We start from the raw sequence: 22,810 nt of genomic DNA on the forward strand, positions 1-22,810 counted from the left end.
AATAAAGCAACTAATGGTGCTTATATATAGGAATACAGTAAATATCATTAGTCTTTCTTAAGCTCTGGTTTTGAAAGCTGGTTTCTTAGTTAAACTATGTAAGGAGTTGATAGGTTAATCTAGCAACTTAGAGGCCAACTTGTAAGGAATTAGTATTTTAGAGTGATTGATAATTTCTAATGACTATTGTGAGCTCATTGGTAAACATAAGAGGAAGATTTAGTGAAGTTAAATCCCAATATTTATTAATATTGTTTTAGAATCAAGTTTTGCACCAAGTGTTTACAAAAATACCCTAAAATAATTCTTATAACATTCACATTATTTGCTTACATTGTTTACTGCAACAAATCAAATTCTTATTACTTTTTGGTAGCTAGCTTAGTTAGTATAACGAGTGATTTTGTAAAATGTTGCATAAGTCCGTTGAAAAACGATACGCATATTTTCATTAAACTACTTATACGATTTGGTACACTTGTTAAAGGAAATAACATAAATAAAAATTTAAAAATTATTATTATATAATTTACATAATAGACAAATAAATCATCTATGGGTTAATATACAATAGACAATCATCTATAAATTTTTAACTTTAGTGACAATTTTTTTCTATTTCTACATGTCAATTTTTTTATAATGTTTAATTTTTATACCTTTATTCTGTAACAACGGAGGAAGACTATAACAAAAAGAAATACTTATGATCATGCATTGTTAATATAAATTTTTTAATTTACATTGTCAACCAATGAAAAACTACTATAAATTTTTTAAGTTAATATACATTTATAAAAGTCAATAAATTTGATATAAATGATAATGTGTGATTAAATAATTGTATAAACTATTTTACACAGTTGGTGTATAATTTTTTTTCTCTAATTAAAAAATGGTGTTGGAACTAAAAATTAAAGTAATCTATAGTATTCAATGACTAACACGCAAAGGTAAACATGGTGTGGTGAGTAGATAGTTAATTAAACCAAAATAATATAATGATGTGTGACGAAGTCTTGTAAAGCATTTGCGAGAAATAGATGAAGATGTTTGTGTCACGCGGAAAACTAACTCTCATTTGCACCAAAAACAGGTACCTCAGACACAGCGGAATTGCAGAGCAGTGTGCCACACACAACCAAGACAAAGGCCTGCAAATGGCAAGAGCCTATGCGGTAGAAACCGGTTACATGGCTTTTTCCGGAAAACTCTTCACAAACTTCTACAAGGAATGAATCGAAGAACAATTAATGATAATGACTGCAAAGGTTACATCCCCTCACGTGTTTTTTCCATCTCTTGTTGCAAAATGAAGGATACCGATTACGTGTTATGTAGAAATTGATCCAATCGATTAATATGTGATGGATCATGACTATCTAATAACTTCTTGTTAACGAAACAAGTAAAAAGTAATGTGATATACACATTATATATACAAATATAGTTTTCGTGCCGTGTTCATTAACAACTTGTTGTAACATTTTTGTATCTTAGGATCCAAAAATCATGTATCAACTTGCATGTGAATATCCCTATCTTTAGCAAGGTAAGTATGTTTTGTGCTACTACCTTCTAAAAAGATCAATCATATCCCCATGAAACATGCATGCGTAGTACATGCTCACTCCATTTCATCTGTTACAATAAGAATACTTTAAGTTTTGTTCTTTTTTTAAATAATTTTTTCATCATTTTCTTGCCCCTTTTTTCGTACCGTTTGTGTATATATAGAGCTTGCATGGGTTGCAAACCCTTCACCAGCTTCAGTGCCTGTGTCAGATTTAGGGGTTAGTAGAAAGAAACCTTAGACCCAACTAAAGGTTTCTTAACCTAGCAACTCCTAAACCTCGGTAGTCAAATTTTCCTCAAAAATTTAAAGAAGGCAAAGAAGGCATGGCTATTATGGACAGTCCCAATCATTTGGCTTTAGTTTTTGGCTTACTAGGTAATCACATAAGTGTCACAATCATTTTTATTTTTATTTTATCTCTTCCCATTATTTCTAACTAGTTCCATCTAGTATTCGAGTCTCAATTTACACAACAGTTGTTCAAGAAAATATTACTGCTTCATGATCTTTATTCCTCTCCTTGTGAATTTCTTTTTCTCTTAACTCCATCCCTATAATTCATGAACAACTTGTTCATTACCTCCAAATCCAATTAATTCCTAGCCTTTTTTTTCAACTTAATTATAGTAGAGTTATAATAAACTTATCTAATAGCAATGTCCCTCTAAGAGTAACTGACTAATCATTTTCTCCATTAACTATTTTAATTAATTAATCTCTTTATTTTGCAAAATCCAAGAACTTAACATATTCTCCTTTTATTGTCTAGGTAACGTGGTCTCCTTCATGGTGTTCTTGGCACCCGTGTAAGTATATGAATTCAGCGTAACTTCCACTTAATAAGTTCTCCTAATTAATTAGGATGCATTTTTCTTGTGACAAGCAGTTTTAATTATTATATTGTAATTACAAATTATGGTTTTCTTTTCTTAATTTGTAGGCCAACATTTTATCGAATTTACAAAAAGAAATCCACTGAAGCTTTTCAGTCACTGCCTTACCTGGTGGCACTATTCAGTTCCATGCTTTGGCTATACTATGCCTCACTCAAGCCATCCGAAACTACACTCCTCCTTACCATTAACTCATTGGGATGTGCCATTGAGATTGTTTACATAATCATGTTCACAATCTATGCCACCAATGATGCCAGGGTGACATATTTTTAACATATTTCTCCTAACACTGTACACTGTATTAGAGAGAGTGTATTATTGAAACCATGCGATAAAAGAAGGATGCCACTAATTTGTTACAAATTCACTAACACTGATTATCATTGCTGATCTTTAATTGCAGAATTTAACTGTTAAACTGTTTATGGTGATGAACGTGGGATCTTCCGCGTTGATTTTCATTGTCACTTACTTTTCTATGCATGGTTCCCTCCGCATCCAAGTCGTGGGATGGATTTGTGTAACTATTTCAGTTGGTGTTTTTGCAGCCCCTCTAAGCATTCTGGTGAGTCAAAATATATTCTAATTATATTTTTAGTGTATTTTGCACTCCCACGTCTTACTCCCACACTCTTCATCAATGCAGGCACAGGTTATTCGAACCAAGAATGTGGAGTTTATGCCCTTTTACTTGTCACTTTTCCTCACCCTGAGTGCCATAACATGGTTTTTCTATGGTCTCTTTCTTAAGGACATATGCATTGCTGTAAGTAAACACACATACAATAGTGATATACAAATTAATATCGAGTCTGTTTTTTCAAAAAAAAAATACTTCTGAAAAATAAATAAATAATTTTTTTATAAATTAAAACTAGTTTATGCAAGTAAAAAATAAAATAAATTTGTAAAAAAATTATATATGAAACATATTCTAAAAATTAACTTATGCATAAATTTATTTTATTTTTCTTATAAAAGTTTATTTATGCTACATAAAAGCAATAACATTGATGGGTTTTTCATTGTTTCTTGTTTGGGTCTTATATATGAGCAGATCCCAAATGTGCTGGGTTTCACTCTGGGACTACTTCAGATGCTGCTGTATGGCATTTACAGGAACAGAGGTAGTAACAATGGGACAGTTGTTATAAAGGAAGAGCATGCATTAGAGACAATGAAAAACGTTGTTGTAGTGAACCCGTTGGGAAACTGTGAGGTGTACCCAGTGCTAGTTATCCATGAAGGAATAGAAGGTGCCGAAGAGGAGGAGAAAGGCGTGAAAATTCCAGTGTGAAACCATATTATGCGGGGTGTTTGTTACAGACACAAACACTTCCAAGTAGTCATCTTTTAATATAACCAGTAACTGTCTTGTAATAATTATCTATCTTAATCCATCAAAATGCATGTATCCTAGTTCCATGAATTAGTACTTATCAAAAATAGGCAAAAATCTAACGTACTTATCCCTTCAACTCATTGTCTTTGACTTCATTAATGCATTGGAGTATTTTTTTTTATGACAATTGATTCATAGGATAGTTCGATCAATGTTAAACTCCATGAAAAACATAATTTAAGATTAAAATTTTTTATGAGGAAAGAAAATTAAACTTTGATAATGGGTTAGAAGTAATGATTTATCATATAAGTAAGTTTTTGGCCGAGAAGGCGACAAGTAATTAATGTATATTCAACGATCATATTCTTTTATGAAGAGATGTGTTAAGAATTATTCAGTTTTAGTCTAAAATTTTAAATACAATGTCACAAGATATACTCATGAAGCATACAATGAAGTTTTTTTTTTATAAAAAAAAATACATCTTGATGTCATTCAACCAATGTTTTAATAATGAATCAATAATCATTATAACACAATTTTTTTATGTAATATTTAAAAAAATATTATCTAATTGTGTAAGAATATTACTAATTTATTTTTGTTACATATTATTAAATGATGTATACAGTTTATGTTACTAAAGACTTTTAATAACATTTTTACACAATTAAACAACATTTTTCAAATGTTATCAAAGTAATATTTTTGTAACATTTTAATAATGTTGTTAAATTTTTGTTAACTTTATAAAATACTAATTAGTTTTAATATAAGTGTTGCTATCAAGTATTATATTTTATGTCTGCTAAACTTCTACAAGTTCTTTAAGAGAAGGTTGAAAATGTTTTTAATTAGTCATCACTAATTATATATCAAATATCAAAGTTTATTTATTTTAAGTATAACTATATGATTATATATATTTTTTATAGGTTATTCATTTACTCGATATGGGACTTCAGTTATGAGAAATAATTAGAAATGATGGAAATATTCCCTTTATATGATTTTTTTTATTTGATATGAGACTTTGATTTTAAAAATAATTAGAAAGAATAATATGGAGATAAAAAAATGTTACTTATCTATAGTAACATTTTTCAAAAAAATGTTGCAAAATAACTTATGTGACATTTTTTTATTCGATACAAGTCTTTGATTTTGCAAACAATTAAAAAGAATAATATTGAAATAAGAAATGTTACTTTAGTAACATTTTTCAAAAAAAAGTCACAAAATAACCTATTTATTCAATATAATAACATTTTAATAAATATAAGTAAAAAATATAATAGTGAATATCCATAATCATACAATGAATAATCCAAAATATATATTATGATTTCATTCGATCGACATTTTAATAAATCTAATATTTTAGCCAATAAAATTCTCTAACGTTTTCCCACTTGAGAAAAAAATAATAATAAAATAATTGAAAAGAAAAGAAGAAAATTTTAAAAACAAATTTAAAATCAAAGTCAACCCCAAAAAGTCTCATTAACTAAATAACAGTGGCCACTTTTATGTTTCCACTATAATGATAAATAATCACGATTAATGGCAACCAACAAGATTATAAAATAAAAAAAAAGAATAAAATAAAATAATATATATATATATATATATATATATATATATATATATATATATATATATGTGTGTGTGTGTGTGTTTCATGACAATGAGCATGGTACTTTATTTATAACTCATTTGTCAATTAAGATTTATTTGTGATTATATTATATATTTGATAGTTGATAGATCAATTCAACTCAACTCGCAACTCATCACAAGTTGAATTAAGATTTTCAACTCAATGAAAAATAAATCCAACCTAATCCAACTTGTTTTTCTTAGGATAAAGATAAGTTGAGTTGAATTGAAATAACAAAATTGATTATTATAAAATACATTAAAATAATTCTCATTTGTCATTGTAATATTTTCTATCAATAAAAAAATCACAATGGTCATTTAATTAAAACATTTTAATTTTTGAAATTATACAAACTGAAAACCGAAAACATTAAAATAAAGAGCCTTTTGAAAGTCTTGAATTTAAATTTAAATTCAAAATACTCTAAAAAAAATGTATTAAATCACATTTTAAAAAACCTATGAGACCTATTATTACATGCAAAGGAGAGGGACAAATCATCAGACTTACTTACACTTCAACAGGCCCACAAGACTCAACCTCATGCGCATGAGTCCTCGTGCCTTTGTTGGCCACTTTGAAAGCCTACAACACAAAATGATATATAAAAAAACAAAACAAGGTGTAGTTAAGCAATGTGAAACTCTTGCCTTTTGAAATACCCGTAAAATACTAGAGCCCGGTGATGTATATGATTCATAAATATGCATAAATAGTATGCACCATTTCATTGGTATCCATCTTTTGGTGAAATGAATTGGTTACAAGGTGAATGAAAATAAACTAAATTAGGAGTGAGCTAGGACGAGTCCTATTTCAATTATTGATATGCTTGATGATTTTTATCTGGTGACATTTTCTTTTGAAGAGGATAATAAGCACGCTTTATTTGAGGGTCCATATATGATAACTACTCATGGCCTGATTGTTCAAAGGCAGAGTCCAAACTTTTTAAGCAATGTTAAAAGTGTTAGACAGGTGGCGGTGTGGGTATGTATCCCACATTTACAAATTGAGTTATATAATGAAAAGTTTTTTGTGGCAAGTGAGTAGTGGATTAGCTCACGTCTATTCATTCTTGTGGAAGGTATGCAAGAGTATGAGTTGAGGCTTACCTGAACGCGAAATCGTCAATAGAAGTGCATGGATATGTTTTTTCTGCGAATATGAAGGATTGCCTTTAATTTGTTTCCACAGAGGAAAATACGGGCGTTAGACTCAGAGGTTTATGTTGTGGGGATGTCTAACGATATTGGTGGCCAAAAGGGTATTGTCATGCATGATTCAAGCCAAGCAATTGCAGTGTTATCTCCAAATCAAGAACAAACCAATAATGACCCAAGAGATAATAAAGAACAACAAAATTTTGAGCCATGGAGTATTGCAAAACGACCAAACAGAAAGAATCTTTGCAAAAACAAAATTTCAAAATGGTAGACGAGGGCCAATTAACGAAAATGGATATCGCCCATAATTCAAGTCACGCAATTGTGGAGTTATCTTTAAATAAAAAACAAACCAATAATGACATAGGAGATAAGGAAGAACCACAAAACGACTTGATATGAAGAATCTTTACAAACAAAATCACAAAACCGTTGTAGAACCAATTAATGAAAATGGAATTTCCATCCATGGATCACGATTTTTGGCTTTAGCTGCGGGGTCAGCGAAATTAAAATAGAATGAAATTGGTGAAAAGGCATAACATATACTAAAACTAGTAGTTAGTTTGTTTACTCGACCACAATGACAACAACAAAATAATAATTATTGCAAGCTTGTTAGTAATTTAAACATGTATGAAATGAAACATAATTAAATGTTTGATTTTCAGTTCGGAGAAAAAAAACGGATGTTCACTTCGAAACTTCCCCCCACATAATTCTTGGCTTTTTGACGAAAGTAGGGCTGCATGGAAAGTTATTTACGTAAATGGGGCTGTTTAGAAATTATTTACACCTTTAGGGCTGTTTACAACGGTGTCGCTATGGCCCATAGCGACACCACTGCCACGTGGCATTTTTTAAACTCCAGAGAAGCCATGAGAGCCATATTGAGGAAGTTGGTCCAGCCTATAGCGACACCAGTAGCTACAATGAAGTCGCTGTAGCCCACAGCGACTCATATTCGAAATTTAAAAAAAACTTAAATCCAAAAAATATAATTTATTTAAAAAGAAAATTTATAAAATAGTTATTAAAATTTATATGATAATGTAAAAATAAAAAAATTACAAAAAAAATATACTACATAATTTAAAATATTAAAATGTAAAATACAGTTGGTGTCGCTATGGGCTATAGCGCCACTGACACTATTATATATATATAAAAAATTTATTTATATTAAATAAAGAAAATAATAGAAAAATAAGTTTATAAAAAATAGTATAATTTATATGATAATATATAAATATAGAAATGTTTTAAAAAAAATAAGATAATAATTTAAAATAAAAAAATAAAAAATAAAAAAAGAAACACTGGTGTCGCTATGGGCTATAGCGCCACTGTGTCGCTATAGCCCACAGCGACACTATTATATACAGAAAAAATAAATATATTTATATTAAAAAAAGAAAATAATAGAAAAATAAATTTATAAAATAGTATAATTTATATGATAATATATAAATATAGAAATGTTTTAAAAAAAATAAGATAATAATTTAAAAAAAAAAAAAAAAGAAACAGTGGTGTCGCTATGGGCTATAGCGCCACTGTGTCGCTATAGCCCACAGCGACACTGGTGGTGGTGGTTGAGGCCATTTATTACAGTGGCCACGTGTCAATTTACCGTCTGAGAAACCAATGGGTAATTGACACGTGGCCTGGCACAGTAAAAAAAAAAAAATTCCTATATATAGATGGATTTACCCTGCTGGTCCCCCCCCTCCGCGTGAAGTTCATCAGGTGCGTGCAAGGTGAATTTCAAAAAAAAAATTTCTTTTTTTGTTGAATTTCGTTTAAATTTTTTTTATAAATATTGTTTAACTTATATATATTATAATTAATATTTCAGGTTAAATTGTATTATTTGGATTTCTGCAGAGTTCCAGAAATATCAAGTATTTGAGATATTTTTTATTTTATCAGTTTTGTAATTTAATTAAATATATTGATTTTTATAATTATTATAGTTTATTTAGTTATATTTGTCTGTAATTTATGTTTAATTTAAAAATAATGATATTTGTATTTATTTTATTTAGTTAAATTTCTGTGTAATTTAATTTAATTTTTTTATGAAATTATTGTGTGTAATTTGAGGTAGTTATATTTGTCTGTAATTGTTATTATTTTAAAAATAATATTTGAAATTTAAATTCAATTATTTTAATTCTGTTAAATTTATATTTATTTAGGAAAGAATTTAATTTAAATTTTTTGTTAAATTTGATTGTGAGTAATTTAATTAGTTATAATTCTGTGTAATTGTTTGTTATTTAAAAAATAATTATATTTAAAATATAAATTGATTTATTTTAATTCTGAATAATTTATATTTATTTAGAAAATAATTTAATTTAAATAATTTATTAAATTTAATTCTGTGTAATTTTATTTGTTATATTTCTGTGTAGTTTATTTTAAAATTAAAAGATAATGATTTTTAAAATATAAATTGATTTATTTTAAATCTGTTTAAATAATATTTATTCAGAAAAATAATTTAATTTAATTTGTTATTAAATTTAATTATGTGTAATTTGATTAGTTATAATTTTCTGTAATTTATTTATATTTTAAAAATCATTATATTTAAAATTTGATTTATTTATTTTAATTCTGTTGAATTGATATTTATTTAGAAAATATTTTAATTATATTTTTTTATTAAATATAATTCTGTGTAAATTTAATTAGTTATATTTCTGTGTAATTTATTTTAATTTTAAAAATAATGATATTTAAAATATAAATTGATTTATTTTAAATCTGTTTAAATAATATTTATTTAGAAAATAATTTAATTTAATTTGTTATTAAATTTAATTATGTGTAATTTGGTTTATTTGTATTTTATATAATGTATGAAATAATTAGTTGTTAAATTTTGTTATAAATGGCATCATCTTCTACATCTATGCGTGTGAGTTGTGGACCCGTTGAGGATGATTTATTGTCATTGCAATCCATACATGTTTCACAACATGTTTGGAATAGAGAAGAAGATAAGAGATTATTAGCAAGACGTGCTGCTCCAACACGCAATGGAATTGACGGAATTCCACATCAAATAGTTCCGTTATTAGACCAGGCTGGATTTGGATGGATTGCTCGGTTGAGTTATATCAAAGTGATCCCTGGTTTATTAACTGCTTTGGTAGAACGATGGAGACCAGAAACACACACATTTCACATGTCATTTGGAGAATGCACAGTTACTCTCCAAGATGTTGGTATGATTGTTGGTCTTCCAGTTGACGGTCAAGCACTGTTAAGTCGAGGCAGTGCTAATATATTTGAATCAGGTACTAAAATAACTATACTTTAAGTTTTTTTTGTTATAGTAATTGTGTTTTATAATATTAAAAATCGGTAAATAATTTATTTTGTTTTATGCAGCTCGTGATTTTTTAGGTGTTATTCCACCTGAGTCAGCAATGAAAGGTCATATAGGGTCAAGCTATCTTGGTTGGCTACATATTTTAATGAGATTGCAGATGATCTACAGGAGCTACATCAGTTGCTTCCTTATGCTCGAGCTTGGATACTACGGTTTATAGGAGGCGTTTTGTTTCCTGATAGATCTTCTAGCTATGTCTCATTGAGGTGGTTGGCGTTCTTAGGTGACTTTCAGACCATTAAGACGTATGCATGGGGTGCAGCTGTGCTTGGATGTTTGTATCGCAATTTATGCACCTCTACTGATTACAAAACGCCAAGTTGTGGTGGGTTTACACTTTTATTGCAGTTATGGGCATGGGAACGATTCCCAACCATTCTGTCTTCTCCATTCCCACCTATTCCTCCTGCTTGCCCTGTTGGTTTAAGGTATGATGAAATTCAAAATATTAACATTGTTAAAATTATTGAATAAATGTTACAGAAATTAATTGTTTACATTTTGATTTCAGGTGGTCCAACACAGCCACTAAAATAAGCATCAGCGATGATATTAAATTTTATCGCAAATTCTTTGATCGGTTGACCAGAAAATCTGTAAGTAAATAAAATTGAAGGGTTAACGGATTTCATTATGTAAGTTATTAGTATTTTAATATAAACTAATTACAATTTTTTATTTACAGATTATTTGGCAACCATATCCGCCTTTGGAACAGATGCCCGAGGACTGTACACAGGGGATTCGTATTTGGGGTTCTGTAATCCCGTTACTTTCTCTGTGTATTTGTGAATGGCATCAGCCTGATAGGGTCGTGAGGCAATTTGGTTACCAACAACCAGTTCCAAATCCTCCAATGACTCCTGCTCATGTGCATGCGTTGACCCTGCGGGGAAAGACTGATGACGATTGGACTACAATATTAAGTCCAGCACTTGAGCACTGGGCCAATCGATATGCATACCACTTTGCACCTACTTCTCCACAGGTTGGACTATTAGGTCCAAATTCTGAATACATGAGGTGGTATCGCAGAAAGGGGAAATTGTACATTGATCCTGATGAAGTTAAAGACTCGATTGTGGTATGTACATATTACAACTCATATTTTAATATAATATTTTGTTAAATTATAAAGTGGTAATCTAATTTTTTTATGTCTTGTATATGTAGGGAGACGTAACTGAATGCTTGGCATACTTGACATCTCCTCATGGCAGCCCAGAGTTTTCTATGGAAGCAGTCACAGAGCAGACTAATCGATTATTATCGATATCTGATGACTATAGGGCTAGATTCGTTGAGCCAGCTGAGGAAGCACCCCTTCCCCCTGGTTCATATGACGTGGGGACTTTCAATGTTCCTGCACAGTCAAGGGAGGCTGGAGGGTTACCTAGACGAAGAACGCCAGTTGAGGCGATGGATCAGATGTACCCTACAGTGCCAGACAGAGCAGCAGGGTTATATTATATTCCTTCTCAGGAGCCCACTTATCCATCGCAGTCCCAATACACATATTGGTACACTCCACCTCGCCCTCCAGGTTTTGAGACATCAGTTCCGATGACTACTACACATATCTGTGAGTCACTTGGTTTAGACTCATCACCGGAACCAACTATGTCATCAGAAATGATGGATCATATTTTTGGACATTCCCCTTTAATGACTCCACAGCCAAGTATGCCACAGGATGCCACACAATCGAGTCAGGAAGCACCTTTTCATATTCCGTATGATGATGATTATATCAGTCGTACTTATACATCAGGTCTACTCATATTTTATTATTTTGTTATTCTTTTCTTCTTATAATTATATCAATATTAATAATTTGTGTCAAATATGACGTTGCAGGTGTTGATTTGCGTCCACAATTTTATGCGGAGGCTAGTCATCACCCATCACCGCCAGAACAAAGACGTGTTCGAAGAAATCCTCAAAGGGCTGCAAGGGAAAGACGACGACGGTGTATTCTAACTCCTGCTACTGATAGAGGGCATCATCATCAGGAAGATGAGGAAGACGATGATGAGTAGATTTTGTATAATTATCAATAGACAATAGTAATTACATTATGTTATACAATGACCATCATGAATACACATTACTAATTACAATATGTTTAACAAATTCTAAACATCTTCAAAACTTATCGACTGATTGTTAGACTTAGATGGACAATTGCGCCTGTTGTGACCCTCTTGTTTGCATATGCTACATTTTGGTCGTCGTTGTGAGCTCTCAACCCAATCCATTTCGTTTCTAATTCTTGTGGATTTCGGTCTCCCTTTCCCGCGCACTGATGTTGGATCTGGGACAAGTATCCAATCCTCATTACTCGGAGGGATTAAATCTTCATTTCCGATTGGTTCCCACGGACCAGAGTAGGCTTTTAAAACATAATCACTGGTATAAACAGGATCTATAAACTGGTAGTAATCAATGCTAACAACACCACATGCAGCTATAACATGAGAACAAGGATAATGAAATGCTGTAAACTTTCCGCATTGACAGTATCGTTCCTTTAAATTTACTACCCATTTCTTCCCTCCTGTTTGTGTTACTGGATCAAAGGCCTCTTCAACCTCAAATTTTGAAGATTGAATGTCGTATCTACAAACTTGGTGGGAACAAGCCTCTTCTTGATTTTTTTGCAAAGCTTCAACTAACTTTGAAACGAAGACTTTCCCAGATGAAACATCTGCTAAAGCACGACTACCACGAACACTAAAATACTCAGCGCACCTGGTATACGTCGACCGAACTAATGCAGTGATAGGGAGATTTCTACAATCCTTTAACACCTTGTTAACACATTCAGACAAATTTGTTGTCATATGACCATATCTTCGACCATCTGCATCATATGCCATGCTCCATTTGTCTTTAGATATCGCTCCTATCCACCTTTCAACATCAGGGTTAGATTGACAAAACTTTTCCAAATTGCGATCAAAAATGTGCTTACACGGTGTATACCCTGCATACCAATTAAAAATAACGCACTATAAATTTGTTTAAAATGGTTGAAAAATTTAAAATAACAATACGTACCTAACTTCACAAGCTTTTGTTTAAGTTTGACATCCTTGAATCGAGTATTAAAATTACTTGCAATGTGCCTAATGCAGTACTTGTGATATGCATTTGGCGGTCTCCAACCAATTGCTTCATTGTCAATGGCCGATTTAATGCTACGATGTCGATCAGATATTAAACATATCCCTTCTTTGTTTGTAACATGTAACCGCAAATGAGACAAGAACCACGACCACGCAAGTAATGTTTCTCCTTCAACCACAGCAAATGCAAGAGGAAGAACGTTGTTATTACCATCTTGTGTTGTAGCAATCAACAATGTACCTCGATACTTGCCATACAGATGAGTGCCATCAATTTGTATCAACGGTTTACAAAAATTAAAGGCATCACAACACGGCTTGAATGTCCAAAATAATCTGTGAAATTGACGGTAACCACGATGACAACGATTACCAACAAAAAACTCATCATGACACAGATCATAAAATGACCCTGGAGCAATTTCTTTCATGTATTGCAGCCATCGAGGTAAATAAGCATACGATTCTTCCCAATCTCCAAAAACGTTAACAATTGCTTTTTGTTTCGCCATCCAAGCCTTTCTATAAGATATTTTGAACCCAGTTTGAGATGTTATTCTCTCTTGGATAAGGCTAATCTTTATTGATGGATCTTGGTTAACCATTCCTACATATTAAATATTAGTAAACACTAACATATTAAATATTAGTAAACACAAACATAAATTATTATTAATATAAACTATAAACTTTGCAGAACTTACCTTGTATAAATGTTGCAATTAACTCAGAATCTAACTTAGCATGATCTTGCGACAAAGACATGTTCAAACACGTATGACGTCCACCCCACTGAGTCACTTTCCAGTTATCAGATCTCTTTGACTCAATGGCTCTCATGTACCATCCACATCCATCATGTGCATTTGGACATCTAACAACCCATTTAGTCTTTTTCGACTCAACCACATAAAAACTTTGATGCATTCTCATTGCATTTTGCTTGATTGCATTTTTAACTGCATCTTTATTTTCAAACTCCAACCCCACATATAAATCTTGCCCAATTGACCAAGTACTACCCACATCCATCCCTGGAATATCTTCTTCATCAGGATGATTCCAATTTATGTTACTGTAGTGGAGTAAATTACCCCAAAATTGACTTCCACCTATTTTAATAATAATGAATTTAGTAAGTTCAATAAAATAAAATTCAACAATTTACTTTAAACAAATAACAAATTATTGACAAATTTATTTTTCAAATGATACCTTCAGTAGATGGATACATTGAAATTGGTTCAACCATTGGACTATTAACAAGAACATCCGGCTGCACCTCATCATCAGATGGTTCACAATTATCAATTTCATCTTCATTGGATTCATCAATGCTTTCATATGATTATGAAACATGATAGTCTTCATCTTCTTCGTCATCTTCATCTTCATCTCTTGTGATCAAAGGTGATCGTTCAATTGACAAATTTTCTAATGAAAAAGTAGAAGATTCTTGCATACCTATTTCAGCATATAATTCCATTATTAGCATCACATTCTGGCTTTGAAATGCTTTTATCATGCATTGTACATCATCATCGTCACTCAATTCCAATGAAGAATATATGTTGTTATCACCTTGTGAAACTAAAAATCTGTAGCTTACAGATAATATCACTTGATTTGAGTTAAGACTAAATTTGTTATGAATCCTTCTCTTTAATATATCCAAAGTGATACCTCGTTTAATATACATTCCTTTTCTTGGTTCATCAAATGTTACACCCTCAACACCTTCATACATCTTTCCAGTATAAATATAAGCAATCATTTGATCCATAATATCTACAACAACAAAAATTAATTAGTGCAAATATCTATAATTTATATTTAAACAAAAATAAAATTATACTTACCGAATCAGAAAGAAACGTAACTGGCTCAGAGTCTTAAATCAGACCAAAACGTAATTGATAAATATATATATGACTTCAACTGTGAAAAGAACGTAGCTGGGTGGGGGTATATATACTGATAATGTCACTATGGCCCATAGCGACACTGTGTCGCTATGGCCCATAGCGACACCATAAAAAAATTTAAAGGAAAAAAATATACATAGAAAAATAAAGAAATTACACAAAAATTAATTTTACAATTACAAATTATTATTCAACTGCTAATATAAAATAAACAAATTGTAAAATAAAATAAGTAAATAATTTAAAAAAAAAAAACAAATTAAATGGTGTCTCTGTGGCCTATAGCGACACAGTGTCGCTATAGGCCATAGCGCCACTTAAAAAAACATAAATAATAAAGGAAAAAAATATATATACACAAACCTAATTACAGAAAAATTAAGTTTACAATTACAATATTATTTAACTGCTAATATAAAATAAACAAATGGTAAAATAAAATAAGTAAATAATTTATAAAAAAAAACAAATTAAATAGTGTCGCTGTGGCCTATAGCGACACAGTGTCGCTATAGGCCATAGCGCCACTCAAAAAAATAAATAAATGCATTATTTAATTTGTCATAAAATAATAAACGAAAAAAAAATATATACATAAAACTAATAAGAGAAAAATTAACTTTATAATTACAAATTAACATTTTTAACTGGTATTATAAAAATAATTTTAAAATAAAAGAAAATAATAACTATAAAAAAAAAAATTAGTAGTGTCGCTATAGCCTATAGCGACACGGTGTCGCTATAGGCCATAGCGCCACTTGTAAAATAATTATATATATTTTTTATGATTACGTTTTTAAATAAATATTTTTTATTTTTATAAATATATAAGTTCACTTCATTATTTTTAAATTTAGAAATTATTTTACTTTTTTTTGTTTTTTTTCTTAAATGGTGTCGCTATGGGCTACACCATTTTTAATGGCGCACAAACTGTGTCGCCTCAGCCCATAGCGACACTGTTTTGGCTCATTCGAGCCCACCCCACACCAAAAAAAAAAAAAAATCACGTGGCATTGGTGTCGCTATGGCCCATAGCGACACTGTTGTAAACAGCCCTAAAGGCGTAAATAGTTTTCAAACAGCACTATTTACGTAAATAACTTCCCATACAACCCTACTTTGGTCAAAAAGCCCATAATTCTTTGTTTAGTTGTTTAGAAATGTGTTACTGACAAAACAAACATCCACTTAGAAGTTAGGGTTGATGCCACCCACGATTCAAGCCATGCAATTCTGGAGTTATCTCCAAATCAGAAACCAGCCGATATAATAGATAAGCGAGAATCACAGACTCAATAGATAATACATATTGAAACTAGAAGTTAATTTTTTTACTTATTTCGTAGGGGAAAGAAACTAATAGGAAGCATGATCATCTAGTATATTTTATCGGCACAAGTCCTGAAATCATGTTTATAGAATTTGCAACAACGTGGGTCTAGTGTCATATATACCACAAGAATAGTTACACGATACAAATAACATAAACTTCAAAATTGAATGTACTTGTAATAGTAAAACTTACAAAATCTGGTTGAAGAACTGAAAGGTATAAGGATGGATACCGAACAGAGCAAAGAAAATGGTTACATGATCAGAGAATTCTCGACAAGAAAGCCAGTTATCGGCATCCGTAGTCATCCCACCTAATTTGTTTCATGCAACACATTCGATTCTGCAGCCAGGCATGTTAGTGCTTCATGTAAGACATGTTCTCCAGCAGCAGACCCAACCCACAAGTATTTAATCACTATGCTAAATAGTAACCAGGCAAAATAGAATAAAAGCCTGAAGTATTTTTAACTCTTTCAACGCTTTCTTTCAGCACGCCACTTGTATACTGGTTTGGTGGTAGGGCAGACAATCTCATCTTCACTTAGTTTGCGCTTCTTACCGTTTTTCTGTTCATAGATGTAAAATGCTTTTTGAGAATTCTACATTTGTAAGACTCAAAAAAGGGTTCAACATATGCAATGCAAAAATATCAATACCTGCAACTCCTTCTGCATTGCCATATCCATGTAGATTTTCTCTAGCTGGCTGAATCTATTCCTCCTTGCTTCCAACTCTCGGTAAGACTGAGTTGTTTTCCTGTGGAAAGAAAATACCTCACTATCAATATTGGGCTAGAAATCAAGCAAGAAAAGAACAAATGGAGGTAATCATAGTAGATAGTACTATAAAGAAATAGATCAAAGTCAATACATCATAAAGCACGTAAAGTCAGCTTTGCGTGAGCAATTTTACAACAGATTCAACCCAGCATAGAAAATACTTCAATATGGCCAAATAGCAGAGAACTGACAGTAATCAATTTGACCATAATTGTTGGCCAAATAGCATGGAATTGACAGAAATCAATCTGACCATAATTGATATTAATTGGTCATACCATGTCATATCTTCACTTTTAAAAAATCACCATTTCCTCATTTCTGTAATTTCATGTCATATCACACCCTTATTGTACTATATATCTAGGCTTCCTAGATGCAAACATATGATATTTAACTTGTCACTCATGACCACATTCTCACACCTTGTGCTTGAATAGGAGTGATTGCTGTTGAATGTTCAGAGCAAAAGTAGTTTCATTTCTAAATTAAAATCCTGGAAAGAACATTATAGAAAGATATATGTTTTCTTTGCCAAAGAAATACCTAACAAGCTAAACAAATTTTCATAAGCAATTGTGTTAACAGTTTCCCGTACCCACAGACTGGGAAACAGATGGAAAAAAATGCCAAGATTCAGCCAATACACATTACTGCAAAAGATCTTGATACTGTTGGCAAAGTAAGGATATTTGCTAAAATCAAAAATCTTAAAGCACCTTAAAGAGAAAAAATAAATTATTTGGTGCAACAGATCCCTGAAAAGTTTCAGTGAAGACAAATCATATTTAATAAAATGTTTAATCTCCAAGACAATGAAGACATCAAACAAAACTTAAAGTAATTCTTTGAAGCCAAATGTAGGGCTGTACCTCTTAATGCTAGCAGGAATATCATCAGATGAAAGTGGAATGACACTTTTTGGATATTGTGCTTGTAACTCTTTAGCCTCTTCTCTACATATACATGGGCAATGATTAAAAAAGCTATCCATTAACAATAAATTTGAGGAACAAGGACAACATCTACAATTACACACACACAATATAACACTAAAAAGAGAAAGAAGAAAGGGAATGAGAGTAGAGGTGGAAAGGTAACATATCAATCAATAAACAGAAAATGGCACTATATCCCTGGAGAAAAGTAAGAGTTTACCCAACAGAATAGATCTTATAACATGACAACGGAAGCATTTGGAAAAGCTCCAATGAAGTTTATTTGGGTTTATTTTTATCATATAAACACTTGAGCTAAAAATTGAAGGAGTTAGGATATGACCATCTATCTTATAAGTTCTATTTAGCTTATTGAATTAAGTGATCATGACATACTCTCACATGCAGGGATATTAAACTTGAGAATTTAGGTAAACTTGTGGAGGACCGGTAAACTAGTGAGTGTTTATCTCATAGTAAAATAATAATAAAAATTTTACTCCGTGCATACCATATAACATGAATAAAAAAATATCATGCTGACTAGGAAAAAATTATCCAAAAGAATTAAATAAACAAAATAGTGAAAATAAACCATAATTCCATAAGATGCCAGGAACATAGTATCAAATTTAACACAAGCACAAAAGACAGGGAACATCGTGGAGAAGTGTTCACACTTTTGCTGAGAACAAAAGACAGGGTTGCAGGGGTGATCTCAAAGAGCAGCGGCAATAGGGCACGGCATATGCATTTGCCTTAAGAACGTTTTGGGAGAAATAACAGTTTGCAACTTTGTGATTCTAGGCCAAATGGAATTACAAAATTAAAGAGAGGGGGGGGGTTAAACTGCCTTCAATAAACACTTAATTAAGCTTTAACAACCATGCTCAGATGATAAGCTCTTATTGAATAAACACTTAATTAAGCTTTTCAGCCAAATGTACCCTATATCACTAATAAAATTTGCACACAAAAAAAGAATCCAAAGCAACCGCTTGAAACTGCATACTAAATTCCTATCATAAACATAATAACATATTCAACATAATGTATCATCTAAAAAACAAGTGGTAAGTTGTAGTCATTGGCTTAATATATGATTGAAAAATCACCCTTCAAATTTTGCATAACTAAAATAGTCAAAAGTTTCAAAACTAAGTACACCGATCAAATATAACATTAACATTTCAGAAAAATGAACCCACGCTGATCACAGAATAATAGCCCAGAAACCCATACCTATCCTCAGCAAAGAAAACATGCTTGTTCGATGGCTGATTGTCAATAGAGTGCAGGGAGGCAGTTAGCCTTTCAATTTTCTGCAAGCAACAAGTGAACCTACATTATCACAATATTCGCACAAAACCCCAATAAAGACAACATAGAAACTTAAAGCAAAGGTCCCACCTTTCTCTCACTCTGAAGCTTCTGAAGAATGTAGCCCATATCCTGGGTCTTCATCAGCATAAGCTCTTCCTCAGTGTACTTGTTTGCTTCACTCCTACACAATACAACAGAGTTAGACAATAACAAATAGCAGAAAATTGAAAAAAAGGACATAGAGAAATTCATCACTTACTCTGGTATATGAACTCCATCAACGGTTTTTGTTCTAACCATCTTGAAGTAAAACTCATCTTGATTTCTATTTGCTGCTTTTTCCCTAAGTTTCTGTCGAATAAACAAACAATTTAAAAAATAAAAAAAATAGAAAACGCTGATAATGAAGGAAGAGGAGAGTGTAAAATTATACCCGCAAAGTGTCCTCTTTCTTGTGGAATGCTTTAGCACGCTGGACATAGTCCTTGTGTTTTTCGAGAAGGCCGAATTTTTTCCTCGACGACCTAATGAATGAAAAAATAAGTAAAAACAAAATAAATTGAGGTTGCAATGAAGCGATTCGAACGGAGAGTGAATAGCGATTGAGAGAGAGAAGAGACTGACGGTTGAGAACGCTCTTTGTGAGCACGCCTGGGAATGGCGTTTCGAAGGGACGACATGTTTGGGTTGTGTCGACGACGGTGATGCGCTCTCTTTCTCTGCAAGCGGTGGCTAGCTTCTACGTTTGCGTTTTGCATAACAACGTCCCATCACGGACCTATTAGCCTCTATGGGTTAATCGGGCCGGCCCAATTACATAGCCACCTTAAATGGGCTACCATTTTATTCGATCAGCTCTGTTATTAAAAATAAAATAATTTTTTTCCCTGAAAACAAAGTATTCTCAAAGTCAGAATCTGAGACGAATTGTAATAATGTTAAATTGCAATTTTGGTGATATATAATTTTATAATTTTTAAAATACAAAATTTTAACTTTATTATCATTAATTAATTGTTAAATTTTAATATTGTATAATAATTTTTTATTAAGTGATATGATATTTAATAATATGATATTTAAAAGATAAAAATTAAAAAATAATATATAGAAAACTTTCGTTTATATTTATTCTTATGAATGATTATTATTTATTTTATTAGTAAAAAATTTATTTTCATGTTTTTTCCTTAGTCTTTTTTATTTCTAAATATTTCATCACTTAAATATGAATACATGTTAAAATTTAATGATGTCAATTTAAAAGAAAAGATCAAAATTATTTATTTTTAAAATTAGAGATTAAATATTTTTATTTCAAAATAAAGAAAATAAAATTATTTATTAATAAAAATAAAATGAATAATTTGATAGAAGAGAGAGAAAAGAAAAAGGAAATATGTGGAAGTTGATATTTTTAATATGTTTGATATGGTGAATTAGAGAGGGAGTGAAGGAAATAATTAGTGAGTTTCATGTATTTTTTTATCCTTCTTTAAATGAGAGTATTTTATGAGAATTTTAGCTTGTTTACTTTTTTTTATCCTTATTCACATAAATAATGGTAAAAATTTGTGGAGGGAGGGAGAGCGTGAAATGAGAGGAGGGACAAAGCATGAAATAAATTTTCAAAGTTGTTGCTTTATCCTATCCACCATATAATTGATTGTGCATTTAATTTGTAACAAAATGAAACAATATAACAAGTAAATGCAATTTAATTTATAATACATTTTTATTTTTATTTAATTCAATATGAATTTTCTAAAAAAAATTATTTTTTTCTTTATTTTTCTTCTTCTTTCATTCTATTAAATATACTCAATTTTTATTATGATATTTTTTTTCGTTCATTTCTTTCCTCTTTATATTACATTTAAAAAAGTTATGTTGACAAAGCAGATGAGAGAAATTAGATTCATAAGTTGTTTGCAAAGTTACTATGAGTGATAAATTTAAGAGCAACTCCGACGCTAGTTTTTAGATTGAAACAAATAATACAAGAAACTCAAAATAGTAAAATTTGTTCGCATGTTGAAATTGTGCATGTTTTGTCCCATTCGGAGAAGTGGAGTGCTGAAATTAGAACCCACCCTCTTCAGAATTTATTTTATGGGTTCACGGCATAAAATATAATATTAAAATATTTTATTAAAATATATTATTATTATGAATTAAAAAAAACTTCAAATATGAAGTTGTTTCACTGTTGAAGGTTGTTCCATTCGAATTTTATTGGCTGAATTGCTTATAGAAAAGTCTGTTAAATTTCACAAATTAGTCTATTTATTTATATAATATAATAAAAAATAATATATATATATATATATAAATTATTAAAAATATAAATAAATAAAATTATAAAATAAAAATAATTTATTAATATTTAAAATATTTTTTATTATAAATTTATAAATTTATGATTTGTGCATGAGTGTATATCAACATACATGATTACATATGAGTTGTTCTTTCAAAAAAAAATAATTCAATTTTTTTCCTATATTTTTTTTTAAATTTAAAATTTAATAATATTGAGTTAATTATATTTTAAAAATGATTTTGTTAATTTTTAAAAATTAAATTTATTAACCTAATTAATATTAATAATTCAAATTGACTAATAGATCAGATCAAACTTTTTAAAAAGTTAAATCAAATCTATAAAAAAAATTATAATAAATTATAGGTAGTTCATATATAATCCCAAAGTAGAATAAATTTTTCAATCTCAACAACTAATTTTGTCATGTTTGGTGGTGCTTTAACAATGAATAGTGGTGAAAATTATTCTAATCAATAAGTGTAAATACTAGTAGAATAAAAATTCCTTTTTTCCTTTTTTTCCTTCACGAATCAACTTGGATAACCTTATAATCAATGAAGATATAAGCTTGAGTGATTGCAAATTTGAAACAATTATTTACAAGGAATAAAAATAAACTACTCATTAGCACATGAATTTTATTTTAAAAGTTATTATTATTAATTTTTAATTTACATTATATTTTATGTATTTTAACATTTTAAAAAATAAATACATGTGAGTCCATTTGAAAAACTTTAATGAGATTTTAGAGTAAACCGTTTAAAGCAAAAAAAAAATGTGATGTAACATTAAAATAATGTAAAATATTACTTAAAAAAAATAGAAGAGAAACTTTACTAGAAGTGTCATATGTAGATCCTCTAAGATTGTTATAGGCAGGTCCATGCTTGCAAGTTACGTGTCGTGTTGTCTCAACAATGGGAAGTTAGAACGTGCAGTGTCTTTAGAGAGCCGACAAGTGGTGTAGACGTGCAACCACACTTCTTTGTCATGGG

General features: G+C 30.4%; 4 protein-coding genes and 1 long non-coding RNA gene across 5 annotated transcripts; 2 read left to right on the forward strand and 3 right to left on the reverse strand.

Moving 5' to 3' along the window:
* The first annotated feature begins 1,597 nt into the window (after positions 1-1,597).
* On the forward strand, positions 1,598-3,995 carry LOC109814508 (bidirectional sugar transporter N3). Its single transcript, XM_020378961.3, has 6 exons — positions 1,598-1,951; positions 2,346-2,382; positions 2,517-2,730; positions 2,876-3,037; positions 3,119-3,238; positions 3,530-3,995. Exons 1-6 carry the CDS (start codon positions 1,900-1,902, stop codon positions 3,767-3,769), a joined length of 825 nt encoding a protein of 274 aa, XP_020234550.1. The 5' UTR covers positions 1,598-1,899; the 3' UTR covers positions 3,770-3,995.
* Positions 3,103-6,582, reverse strand: LOC114916918 (uncharacterized). Its single transcript, XR_014431661.1, has 3 exons — positions 6,143-6,582; positions 5,995-6,065; positions 3,103-3,236 (listed from the first exon to the last, which is right to left on the reverse strand). It is a non-coding gene; the product is annotated as an uncharacterized LOC114916918 (long non-coding RNA).
* Positions 6,583-9,167: 2,585 nt separating this feature from the next.
* LOC145954467 (uncharacterized) lies at positions 9,168-11,867 on the forward strand. The gene is made up of 2 exons (XM_083068723.1): positions 9,168-11,136; positions 11,226-11,867. The coding sequence occupies exons 1-2, from the start codon at positions 10,771-10,773 to the stop codon at positions 11,865-11,867; spliced, it is 1,008 nt and encodes a 335-aa protein (XP_082924849.1). The 5' UTR covers positions 9,168-10,770.
* A 178-nt stretch (positions 11,868-12,045) lies between these two features.
* LOC145954466 (uncharacterized) lies at positions 12,046-14,527 on the reverse strand. The gene is made up of 4 exons (XM_083068722.1): positions 14,396-14,527; positions 13,885-14,292; positions 13,113-13,787; positions 12,046-13,038 (listed from the first exon to the last, which is right to left on the reverse strand). Exons 1-4 carry the CDS (start codon positions 14,430-14,432, stop codon positions 12,188-12,190), a joined length of 1,971 nt encoding a protein of 656 aa, XP_082924848.1. The 5' UTR covers positions 14,433-14,527; the 3' UTR covers positions 12,046-12,187.
* A 1,941-nt stretch (positions 14,528-16,468) lies between these two features.
* EDA14 (embryo sac development arrest 14) lies at positions 16,469-20,267 on the reverse strand. Its single transcript, XM_020378956.3, has 8 exons — positions 20,111-20,267; positions 19,920-20,010; positions 19,746-19,837; positions 19,574-19,667; positions 19,406-19,485; positions 18,098-18,181; positions 17,103-17,202; positions 16,469-17,012 (listed from the first exon to the last, which is right to left on the reverse strand). The coding sequence occupies exons 1-8, from the start codon at positions 20,242-20,244 to the stop codon at positions 16,920-16,922; spliced, it is 768 nt and encodes a 255-aa protein (XP_020234545.1). The 5' UTR covers positions 20,245-20,267; the 3' UTR covers positions 16,469-16,919.
* Positions 20,268-22,810: the final 2,543 nt, after the last annotated feature.

The sequence above is a fragment of the Cajanus cajan genome, chromosome 2 (genome assembly GCF_000230855.2).
Source record: "Cajanus cajan strain Asha chromosome 2, NIPB_CcT2T_4, whole genome shotgun sequence".
Lineage (NCBI taxonomy): Eukaryota > Viridiplantae > Streptophyta > Magnoliopsida > Fabales > Fabaceae > Cajanus > Cajanus cajan.

What these genes read in the sequence shown, in the direction of transcription:
- LOC145954466 (XM_083068722.1), bottom strand. Translation starts at nt 14,432, where the DNA reads ATGGTTGAACCAATTTCAATGTATCCATCTACTGAAG. An exon ending in AATGTATCCATCTACTGAAG is followed by an intron (nt 14,293 to 14,395) that starts GTATCATTTGAA and finishes TTATTAAAATAG; the next exon opens with GTGGAAGTCAATTTTGGGGT. An exon ending in ACAAAAGCTTGTGAAGTTAG is followed by an intron (nt 13,039 to 13,112) that starts GTACGTATTGTT and finishes ATTGGTATGCAG; the next exon opens with GGTATACACCGTGTAAGCAC.
- LOC145954467 (XM_083068723.1), top strand. Translation starts at nt 10,771, where the DNA reads ATGCCCGAGGACTGTACACAGGGGATTCGTATTTGGGGTTCTGTAATC. An exon ending in AAGTTAAAGACTCGATTGTG is followed by an intron (nt 11,137 to 11,225) that starts GTATGTACATAT and finishes TTGTATATGTAG; the next exon opens with GGAGACGTAACTGAATGCTT.
- LOC109814508 (XM_020378961.3), top strand. Translation starts at nt 1,900, where the DNA reads ATGGCTATTATGGACAGTCCCAATCATTTGGCTTTAGTTTTTGGCTTA. An exon ending in TTTAGTTTTTGGCTTACTAG is followed by an intron (nt 1,952 to 2,345) that starts GTAATCACATAA and finishes TTTATTGTCTAG; the next exon opens with GTAACGTGGTCTCCTTCATG. An exon ending in CAGCCCCTCTAAGCATTCTG is followed by an intron (nt 3,038 to 3,118) that starts GTGAGTCAAAAT and finishes TCATCAATGCAG; the next exon opens with GCACAGGTTATTCGAACCAA.
- EDA14 (XM_020378956.3), bottom strand. Translation starts at nt 20,244, where the DNA reads ATGCAAAACGCAAACGTAGAAGCTAGCCACCGCTTGCAGAGAAAGAGA. An exon ending in CACAAAGAGCGTTCTCAACC is followed by an intron (nt 20,011 to 20,110) that starts GTCAGTCTCTTC and finishes TTCATTCATTAG; the next exon opens with GTCGTCGAGGAAAAAATTCG. An exon ending in ATTCCTGCTAGCATTAAGAG is followed by an intron (nt 17,203 to 18,097) that starts GTACAGCCCTAC and finishes TTCTTTCCACAG; the next exon opens with GAAAACAACTCAGTCTTACC.